This window comes from Enoplosus armatus, chromosome 12, assembly GCF_043641665.1.
Source record: "Enoplosus armatus isolate fEnoArm2 chromosome 12, fEnoArm2.hap1, whole genome shotgun sequence".
Classification (NCBI taxonomy): Eukaryota; Metazoa; Chordata; class Actinopteri; order Centrarchiformes; family Enoplosidae; genus Enoplosus; species Enoplosus armatus.
The window spans coordinates 22,757,834-22,769,013 of NC_092191.1; the positions used below are offsets into that span (position 1 = coordinate 22,757,834).

The 11,180-nt window shown below is 43.8% G+C and overlaps 1 protein-coding gene across 1 annotated transcript in view; it reads right to left on the bottom strand.

The window, feature by feature from the left end:
* ttc27 (tetratricopeptide repeat domain 27) overlaps positions 1-10,826 on the bottom strand; it is a 60,898-nt gene extending 50,072 nt beyond the window's left edge. Inside the window, exons 1-3 of the mRNA XM_070916556.1 lie at positions 10,694-10,826; positions 4,500-4,683; positions 2,832-2,955 (exon numbers count right to left, since the gene is read on the bottom strand). Of these exons, the coding sequence (XP_070772657.1) occupies positions 2,832-2,955; positions 4,500-4,683; positions 10,694-10,784 (399 nt within the window). The 5' untranslated portion in view covers positions 10,785-10,826. The remainder of the gene's footprint in view (positions 1-2,831; positions 2,956-4,499; positions 4,684-10,693) is intronic.
* Between the last annotated feature and the right edge of the window lie 354 nt (positions 10,827-11,180).

Genomic DNA, 11,180 nt, shown 5'->3' on the forward strand with positions numbered 1-11,180 from the left:
AACTTGGATGAGCGTCCCTGTACTTGGTGGGTGGTGCTGTGCCTGGAGCAGATGACCTGCTGGGGGGTGTGGCTGAGTGTGGTGACTGTATAGTAGTGACATCACAACCTTACGGAAGTCCTGACGGCTCGTTTAAAAGGCACAATTTCTGAGTACGGGCTGTGTATTACGTGGACATAGACTGAGCGTTTTGATAGTGTTTTTATAGCACATAGACCTGCTTTATAATCAAACAAGACATGGAAGTCTCACTTTCTACAATATAGGACCTTTAAAATGTGTATGTATGTGAAAAAGGCCAACAATAACAGTTGATGTCACACTGATAGTTGTACATTACCCTCATCACGCTATAGTGTCTTGTACATCTCATATCAGAAGGCAACAGGATTTTCTTGCTTCTGCTTGGAAATATTTGTGACTCATTGGAATATTACCACATTAACAATTGTGTGCATCCATGATTTATCCATATGATTTATCTTTACAAATCATCTATATTTATCAAAACAATCTGTAACTGTAACTACATACACAGGCTACACAGTCTACAAAGCAGAACAAACACAGACCAACCAACTTCACCAAACAATGACAGAATGTAGTCCAAAAATAGTCCCAAAAAAAAAAAAAGGTATGATGGCATAATCTCAAAGCTGAAAAAGAAAACTAGGACAGCACTCCATTTAATATTGCCACACAAACCTTTCAGGCAAGACGCCCTTGTTCAGCGTGTGTTCTGGCAATTTCTCAAACAATCTGCACTGGTGGGGTGATTATAGGTGACTGTAACCTATAATTGTGGGCAGAAGTCCAAAACATCTGACATGTAATCGTCCTCTGAAGTCGTTACTTGCTTTTACATATTCAGCACACGCAGAGCGATACTAGCATTAGCGCTAGCGTTTGGAGTTGTGTGTTTTTTGTCCACCCGACAAATAATAAAAGTCCAATATTCACTCTCCTATAAGCTCCGTTTTTTGTCTCTGCAGCTGCTAAATGCTCCACTATGTTCATCAACTGGTTGCGAACTGTACAGAGCAGGTAGGATTGAGTGGGTTTATCATTTTCCACTGAAAAACAGCCAGAAACAGTTGAAACAGAAACAGCCAGTGAACCAAGTTGCGGGCTGCAAAACCAAAACAATGAGCTGAAAGACACTCTACAGAGCTGAGGGGAACTGCAGATCAATTGTTAATACAATAATATTGATTAGTGCAGCTTTAAAAATACACAATGCTGATGAGAGTGGGCCCAAAAACCAAAACAACGGGCTGAAAGACACTAAGACAGCACTCTGGTGCTGGGCAGGTACTGTACAGTGGGTTTCTCAGAGTTTCTGTTAGGAATGGGGGGGGGGGGGGGGGGGGGGGGGTCATTTGCTTTGGTAATTTGTATATTGTGATTGGTTTAATCAGTAGTGAGTGAAGTATCATTCCAGCAAAATAATTTTTGCGGTTGAGACAGAGGCATTAGCATTTCTTTGGAGCAATTTGCATCTTTCATAATAATAGCTGTGCAGGAGAACGACGTCCCCATTCTTTACCCCACCTACAAAGCTCTGATTTAGTCAGTTGCCTCTAGGCTATTTGATTGACCGAACTGATCGAGAGATATGGTTGATTGTTAATATCAAAATATTGACTTGTGCGGCTTTAAAGTGCCTGTTAGTTCAAAGTAAAATAATCCTCTTCTTCTTCCTTTTCACCCGTTGCTGCTCACGCATGTATGGACGGCCTGCTTTATAAAACACAAGCTCCTTGGTGTGACAGCGCAGATAAATTACTGATGCCAAAGGGGATTGCTTTGATGAAAGAAATGGGCCTCTTCTTCTGGTGTAATGGCAAGTGTGGAACGCACAATTCCGCTCTCAGCACCGCAGCGCCTAGAGGGAGCAATCTCCTCCGCCCGCTGTAAATTAGGACCCCAGAGATGCTTCATTATTATGGGGCACCTCTCTTGCACAGTGCCCGTCTAACAGCTCGGTTCGCTTCATGCAAGCTTTACTATGCTCCGAAAAGATATCAATATTTGGCAATGGTTCAAATATAATAAAATACGATACGCTATATTAGGCTTTTCATCGTGAGGACTGTGATAAATACATTTGATTAGGCCAGGTCACACCAGAAAGCAGCACATGCAAAGGTTCATCCATGTTTATTCGCACAATAGGTGGCGCTAACAGCTCGAGGACTTCGTGACTACTTGCTGAACTAGTTGACTTGGAAAAAGTCGGACAAAAGATCAACACAGCGTACCGGTAGCTCCCGGTACATTTAGTCCAACAGAGCAAGGTTTTCCATTTAACAAACATCCGTTTATATTCAAAATACAGACTGACAAATATGAGTTTGGACAGACATTTTTTTTTTTTACATTTTGGACCATCACAACAATTTTAGCTCAGTTTCAGCTTTCACTAAAACCCTCAAAAATGCTTGGCGCTTCATTAAGAATGGACGACTGTTGTGTTTTCCTGTTTTAAATACCTTAAACATGTGCATAAGACTGTTACTTCTCTATGAATGTATCTAGAACTTATCCCAATACCAAACCTAGGAGTAATGTTCACATTGAATTTATCATATGTCATTATATTCGTTGTGACAGGACTCCCAGAGTCCATCAGTGTCTTGATGAAGCCTTACAGTTTTGCATTTTTATTTTTACATTTACATTAGCAATGCTACTACAGTAAATCTGGCCTTGAGAAACATATCAACACTTCTCAAAAGTTACTTTAACCTTCCGGTGAACTAGTTCATGTAAAATCAGAGCAGGACATGACACGAAAAGCAGGAGAGAGCGCCGATGAGACGGCATCGTACCTGGGAGGAGAGCAAAGCCGGGGGCAGCAGGTCAGAGACATGGATGGAGACAGGAGGGCCGGTCCAGTTACTCTGAGAAAACATGTGGAGGCAAGAGACGGCCAGGGCCATCACTGCCAGCTCCCTGCAGCGGGAGGAGACAAGGCATTACACTGTATTGAGGGGACGGAAACACTGGAGAGAAGAGATGATGTCTAAAGATACTCTAAAGGGTTTTCAGAATATAGAAAAACATTCGGTGATGTTGACAGATGCACTAGGAAGGCGCGGTGACAACAGTCTTTGCGAGCTGCCAGTTAAGACGGTTTTAAACAAACAAAAAAAAAAAAACAGGCAACGGCCAGCGACGCCTTTCTATTAAGCTGAGAAAGTGACGGAAGGGGCGATAGACGAGGGAAGCAATACGTGCTGCATTTAACATTTACTCGCATACAGTTCTCCCCTGAGAGGGAGATGTTAAGCTGTCCTTATTAAAAATTAATAATTCATGACCAAAAAAAAAGGAACAGAGGCGGTGAAAGAAGAACGAATAAGCACTCTTGAGGACAGCTTTGTGCAACGCTCAACTGCTTCCACCCCAAAAACCCACCTCATCAGGTCTATGTGGAGATTTTAATTAGTAGGCTCACTTGTGCACTGTTATTTACCTATTTATTGCTGTTGTTATTATTAACAGGAGATTAAAAATCATGTCAAAGTGGGTTTTTATTTTATTTTAAGTTTTTTAATTCTCTCCAAGTGTGTATGCCTTGGACTGACGGTGGATATGGTAGGGGCACAGAAAGACAATGTAATCAAACTATAAGCAAGGGACAGACATCGTGTTGTTAGCAGTGCTATTTAAATTTTTTTTTAAAACGGCTCCACCATTTCGCAAATTAATTGACTGACATCTTGCTTGTTTTGGGAGCTCACTCAGCAAGCCGAGACGGGGGGACAAGATGGGTCCTGTATCCATGTTTGCGTGTTAAACAAAGAGGAAACATCCACTTGAGAGCTTGCGTGGGGTTTGCAACACATGTTTTGTCACCACTAGGATGCAAGGGCACACCTGGTGATCTTTTTACACCTGCTCCCCCATTATCTCAATATTGGACTACCATATCTGAAACACAGATGGGATCCAAGGAGTCACAGGCCCGTATACGGCTGGAAAAAATGAGATACTCCGCCCCTAGATCTTTAGAGATATTTGTAATATAATTTCATGTAAACGTAGCCCTTGGAATATAAAGACATGAAATTTCGTAAATGGAGACATTTTGGTTTAGTGACATAAAGGCATACTTGGTCAGTTACATTGGAGGGAAAGTGCTTGGTTATGTGCGATGTTTCTTCACAATCCCACACGCTTTGACATTTGCAGATGTGAATGAAAGAATGTCACAATCAAACAACCCAAGAAATAAGAAGTAAGTTTCAGCTACGCTTTCATGGACAGATCATCGTGGTGACTTAACGTTTAGCAACTACAGAGGTCAAAAGCACCTGACTCCCTGCGTGGTGGATTAACGTCCAAATTGCTCGAAACCTTTCCAGCGGTACACATTTAAAAAGATGTTTGACAGAAGTTCTCGGGCTCTACCGGCTGCTACAGCCAGATAAAACAGATTTGTGAATTAATCTAGTGGACTTGGCGGCTGGTGTTTTGTCCCCCTGCTGTGTTACCTGTTGGTCTGGTCATCGTCCGTGCCACCAGTCAGGTACAGCAGGACCCGTCTCTCCAGGTAGGCCTCGATGTCCTCCCCTTCGCTGCAGCTGCCATCCCCGGCGAGTAGATCCAACACCTGGGGGCTCAGCAGGACCGCCTCGAAGTCCCCCTCCATCAAGGACTCCAGCAGAGAGCTTGCCTCTGGAAGAACGGAGTGTTACGTTAAAAGCTAGTTTGGTGGCGTTACTTCAATTCATGTGACCACTTGAAAACAATGCCATGTCAACAGTGGCAACATATGACTGCACAGAGATGCCTGAAAAAAAGGGAATTCTGTACACTGTGTCAAATAATGTATTAAAAAGGACTGGGACTGAATGCATTTCAACCCTATTAATCAGAGGATCTCAATAAATAGAGTGCCAAACAATCGTAATCTTGTTTTTAACACTAAAGGTTTACAAAAAGTGCACCGATAACGAGACTTCAACCAAGTGTTTATACACCTAGAGTGTTTGGAATATAACTTTTCTTCTTCTGCATAAGAACAGTGCCAATAAGAACCAGTGTTTTTGGGCAACTGTCTGATTGGTTACCATGCCATGATATTCCAGCGAGAAAAGCGGTCAAAGGCCATCTACCAGGACTCAGTGGAAGGACAGAGGAAGATCAAGTCCAACACCACCAGAGACCGGGGATAATCGGAGCAAACTCCTTTCAGAACTCTTTTAAACTGACGTAACTGGTGCTCACGTCAGCTGATTCTGCATGTGTGCTTAACAGACACGAACCACAGGCTGTATATAAAGATGGCCGACGTGACAGCTCCCCAAAAGTGAAGCTACAAATAGGTGTCTTAAGCCCCGCCCCGTCCATATTAGCGGATGGGACGTGGGCCAAACTAAAACAAACAAACAAAAGTTCTTACCCCCCTCCCCCACCTCTACACACAGATATGAACACTTGAGGAGGACAACCGCAACAAAGAGTACAGAAAAGACCATCATCTCTTCAAACAAAGTTACTACAATCATATTCATTTTGTGTATAAACCTGGATTCATTTGCTAGAGTGCAGTGTGAACCCCAACAAAGTGAATTTAAACATGGAGCTTAATTAAAACCAAAGAAAAACAGCTGGAATGTAATCACACCTGCAGGCCTGGGATTTCATATGAAATCATACATTACCAAATAAAGCTTGTTGCGTTGATTTGAATGGTGGACAACAGTGGTGTTTGTCTCTAATCTGAAAGTGGTGGAAAAAAACGGCCGCGTTGATGTATTTTGTATTTTGTCAAGGTTGAGGACAATCCATCTCCCCTCATTTGTCTCTTACTGTTTTTTGTTTTAAAATCTAACTCCATATTCTCATTAAGTCGATGAGCATATTGAACTAGTCCCAACAGATGAGACATACAGTGTGTGAGTGTTTGGCGAGCCAACACTCCCACGCCACACTCCCACACACACACTCCCACACACACACTCCCACACACACACTCCCACACACACACACACTCCACACACACACACACACACACACACACACACACACACACACACACACACACACACACACACACACACACACACACACACACACACACACACACACACACACACACACACACACACACACACCTATTGTGCGTCGAGGAGGGCCAGCTGAAGAGGCTGTTGGTGAGCTGGTGGAAAAAATGTTGATTTATGAAAAGAACAGGAAGGAGGGATGAAGGGAGGGCTGCTGGGTCGCTGCCTCCCGATCCAGAGATAATTGTGTTGCGCGTGTGCTCGGTTCAACATCTCCCCGCCTTTCATTAGCTTCTTTTTTTTTTATTTGAGGAGGGAGACTGGCTTGGCTCATTAGCATTGATTGCTTTTTGTTCCTCGGGTGGAGAGAACAGAGAGAGAGAGAGGAGGGCAGTAGCTGGCGTTCTGAGCTGCATAACGAAGCCTGGCTAACTTGAGAAACTGTCTAAATTGTCTCTGTGACAGAGAAACCATGTCGGCTTCAATCCTCCTCCATGATCGTTGAACACCAACATCTCCGAACCCCCAAAACCCTGCACCGCTATCTTCCCTGCACGGTGGAATTTTTCAAACCAAGCAAGGAAGGGAAACGCTTTGCCCCCCCCCCCTTTCTCCCCTCCTTTTGACTTTCAATTCATCAAAAAGTGTTGAGAGACTGCAGATCGTATCGGATCCTGAGCCTTAAGGAAGAGCGGTGTTTTGTTTTTTGTTTTTTGTAATTGAGCAGTAAAAGGCAATCCTGCAATTAACAATAAGAAATAACAATTATATATTGTTAAATCTGCAATAATTTATTTCTTTTTATTTGGCAACTAGTGTACAGTGAGATTGAACCAGAACAGTAAAGACGCGGGACATAAAACTAAAACCAGTGAGCTAAAACACTAAAAAGGCTCTGCAGGGGTCTGGTGAGAACTCTTTGTGGGTTCATCACCACATGCGGCCCCTCTCACATACACAAGTTCACAAGTAGTCATGCAATCCGGGGTCGGATGATTATCGGCTCTGGTTTTCAGCATCTTTACAGTTATCGGAAGTTATTTTTTGGTATCCGATTTCCGATAAAATACTCACACCTGATGACTTACTACCTCACTGGGAGCCAACTTTAAAACTCTACAATGCTGTGCACCCACAACTCCTGAGTCCATCGCTGGGTCAAAGATGGGGGAGGTCACATGAAGCCAGATTTCAGGCCCACTTAGGCCCACCTCCAAGTCAGTCACTGCACCTTGGGCTTTAATAAGCAATTGCGGTGTGACTGGTGTTGTAAAGGAATGTGGAGATTGTCATCTCAGCACCAATCTAATGAAACCCAGGGGCTGCCGTAATAGCGCGGCGAGAAGGGGAGGGGGAGGACGAGGAGGAGGAGGAAGGGCTCGGGCTTTATGAGGGGAAAATGAAAGCCTGAGGTATGGCCGCATGTTTAATGACATTTCGGCTACTCTGCAGGTCTGCCGATGAAATGGCAGCAATTATGGAAAACAAGGCGCAGGCCCTCAAATTAGTCCATAATTCACAAAGGTTCGGGCAATGAGCTGCAGTTAATAGGGCAATGGTGTGTATAATTTGCAAAAAGTGTACAGGGCTGAGCCGCTATACAAATCCAAGATGAACACTCAGGAATACTTCAGGACAGGCATGGAAATGTCCTTCCTGTGTACGAAGCTTAGAGGTTTCAACTGAAACCGGAACAGTCTTGTGGTTTCTCCTTCCACTGAATAGGAAGGGTGGTTCACGCAGCCTACAAGCATTTGAGGTATATAAATGGCTACTAATTGTGAATTTACAGTATGAACGTCCATATTTATGCTGACGATACAATTCTGTGTTGCTTTGCTAATATTGCACACTCAGCCACTGAAATCCTACAGCAAGCATTTGATCAACTGCAAGATGCACTTGATTTTTAATTTGAAATTAGCCCTGAATGCCAACAAGACTAAATACATGATATTCTCCAGAGCCCGAGATACTGTGGACAATAGTTTGCATATTACTACACTGAATGGACACAGTATTGACAAGGTCTCAGAGTACAAATATCTTGGTATCTGACTGTATCAAAAACTTACGTTTACATTCCACACTAACACACTTGGATATTGTACAGAAACAGAGCAAATTTTCCTCTGTTCAGTAGGAAGCGGATAATTGAGGCCGTCTTCTTGTCTGTCCTGGATTACGGCGATATCATCTATAGTCACGCCTCTGCCTCCACTCTTAAACCCCTAGATTGAGTTTATGATTTATTACCGGTGACAATTATTCTACTCATCACTGCCTTCTGTATGAAAAGGTTGGGTGGGCATCTGCATCTGCCCTAAATGGCAATTTACCATCATATATCACTTCCTTATTAAATTGGTCCCATAATCATTACTCGACTCGTTCAAGTGATTGGTTAACACTTGAAGTCGCAAATACGCAATTTCGGAAAACTGCTTTTAGTTTCTGTGCTCCTCAAGCCTGGAACTTTTTACAACACTCACTAAAACTTAACACAGCGGTAACAATAGCTCAATATAAAAAACCATGATTACAAGCTACTCTGCTCTTGAATGTAAGCGTTTTTAATTGTGTTCTGCTGTCCGTTTTCTCATTCTTTTGCATGTATTTATTCTGTTGTACTCTCAACATCATTGAAAATGAGGGCATGCCCTCAATGATTCCTCGAGACTTCAATGAAGGTTGAACGACCAGTGTGCAAAGAATTACAATTGCCATACATCCACTGCGAGCGAGTGGCAATGTTGAGAATCAATAGGCCCGGGCTGCTTTATGGTAAAATTGCCAACGTGTATTAAATCCAAATGCTGGGTTTTAGCATCAATGTGATGAAGTGTCTTGAATTATCGGGTGATGAAGACCCCAGATCCAACCCCTCGAGCTCAGACCATCTTCCTTTCAAGCCACAGTGCTAACCAACTGGAGACTTGCCCACCCTTGATTAATGCCTGACAGGTAATTACATCCCAACACAACACGGCCCGGCTTATGTCTGCGGCTACAAAAAAGGGAGCCCAGTGTCGATACCTTAATGGAAGACGGATCAAAAAGGATGCTGGTGAGGGGTGAGGGAGAGTTAACAAGAGCCGGCGACAGTCTTTAGTAAGAGCAACTCTGAGGCAGTAGCTTAACTGTGGGTCAGAGGTCGGGCCTGTCTCATTTAAAAAGACATCTCGGTTTCATATCAATATCAAATGGAGGTACGGCCCACAGAGCAGTTAGTTAGTTAGGACTGGACACCCACAGTAAACAGCTACCACCCTCTTCTCCTTCCATGTAGATCCTACAGCTTCAGCCTCGCAGCAGAACACAACGTCTGGAAACTCGGGTATGTTGTTCGAGTGCGTTTGTGAGCAATGTGTTCAAACTCGATGCCCTATTTCACATATTCACGTGTGGCCATTTCAGCATACAAAATGTCACTTGAATTACAGCCTTTTTTTTCCTTTTTTGAGTGAAAAGCTATGTGAAAAATACAAATTTGAGATATTGAGCAAATAAATGGTTCTGCTGTCAAACTGGACTGTTCGGCCATAACTACACTCGCCTCAGCCTGTCCACTGACGGATTGCGCCAATTTAATGACATGCTAATCCACTGCCAGCTAAAACAGTTGGAGCATGTGGCCCCGAAACAAAACCCCGCCGAAGCTACAGCCACAGCCACCGACTGTTGTTTGGGAGAGGAGTCACACAGTCCGACTAGCCAAAGCGGCGAGAGGAGACGCATAGGCTATGGAAGCAGGCGACACTTGAGACAGGCAGGGAGCACTAGCTTGACAGCACATCGTGTAACGTAGTGTAGACTACCGCCGCGGTAACGTTTCTGGCTCGATGCTCGGTTCCAGCGTACCACCAGCGGTCACTCAACAGACGTGAGCGCGACGGGACTCGATACTATGCAGGTCTGTGGAGTGAAGACGTCACGCCAGACTCCAGTCATAAAGTCTGTCAGAAATGAAAAGAAATCTAGTTGCCTTTTGCTCGTCAGTTCGTAGCTGAGTTATGCAAAACGACATAACAACGGGGCGAGAATTTTCCCATGCAGCTAGCTAGCTCTCAGTCTACACCCAATCCGAATTTCACCTCACCTCCTGTGTTATGTTGGGAGAAGATTGAGAAAATTGGGCGAGCTAACGTTAGCTAGCTAATGTTCGATGCAAAAGTACATTACACTTTAATTAACATATGTCCTTGTATAGTGTGTACGCCGAATAGCAAAGCCACTCGCTATATTTAAAATCGCCCTCAAGTATAAGCTTGTGAGATATCTAGTATTGCCCGTGAGTAAGACCAATGTCATATTTCCGGAAAAAATGAATGGGGTTTGGTACGACGTTCACACACGGAGAGAGCGGAACCAGTCGTCGCTAATAGCTCGCTTAACTGTTATTAAATTAATATGAATTAATTTTAACTGTAGCTGTAGAGAAACTACGACCATAGCTTTCATTGCCATAACATTACTGACCCTGTCATTACCAGTAAAGGCAAAACCGAAAGGCTAACACCGCTGCGTTTAACTGTCACTCTGCTTGTGCGACCGCAACCTGGCAGAGGAGCCATTTGTAAAAAAAAAAAAAAAAAGCCCTCATCGGAAAACACAACCTGCTCATGATGGCGTTAACAGCGTTACGTGCTGGAATAAAAAAAGACGGCCTGGTGCCTCACCTGCAGTGCTGGAAATGTTCTGCTTCCATTCCGTTGCCTCGCTGGGTATTAAAAAGCCTCGGAGGACGGGGATCTCTACGTCCAGCGGCATGACTGAACGCCTATGGTTCTGGCTCGGGTGGTGGTGGTGGTGGTGGGGGTGTTGAAGTAGGAGCTGCTGCCTTCAGTCAGGACTGTCCCAGATCAAAGCCGGCGACCACTCGCTGTATTAAAGAGCCAAGCCGGTGTTTATCAGTCAGAGATGAAGCGTTTATTTCCACACATGTGGCGCAAGTGGTATCAGTGAGCAGCCATGACAGACACGCACTGCATTGTGGGAAACGCTAATTGCACGGGGATGATGGGTATTTTCAAAGTTCAACGCATTACCAATGAAAGCATGCTAACTTCATTTCATTTAGGCTCCGTTTGTTAGCATATAATCGTATTTATATAGTTTTATATATATATAATTTATCTTAGTCCTGTGCTGACGACTATTATCTGA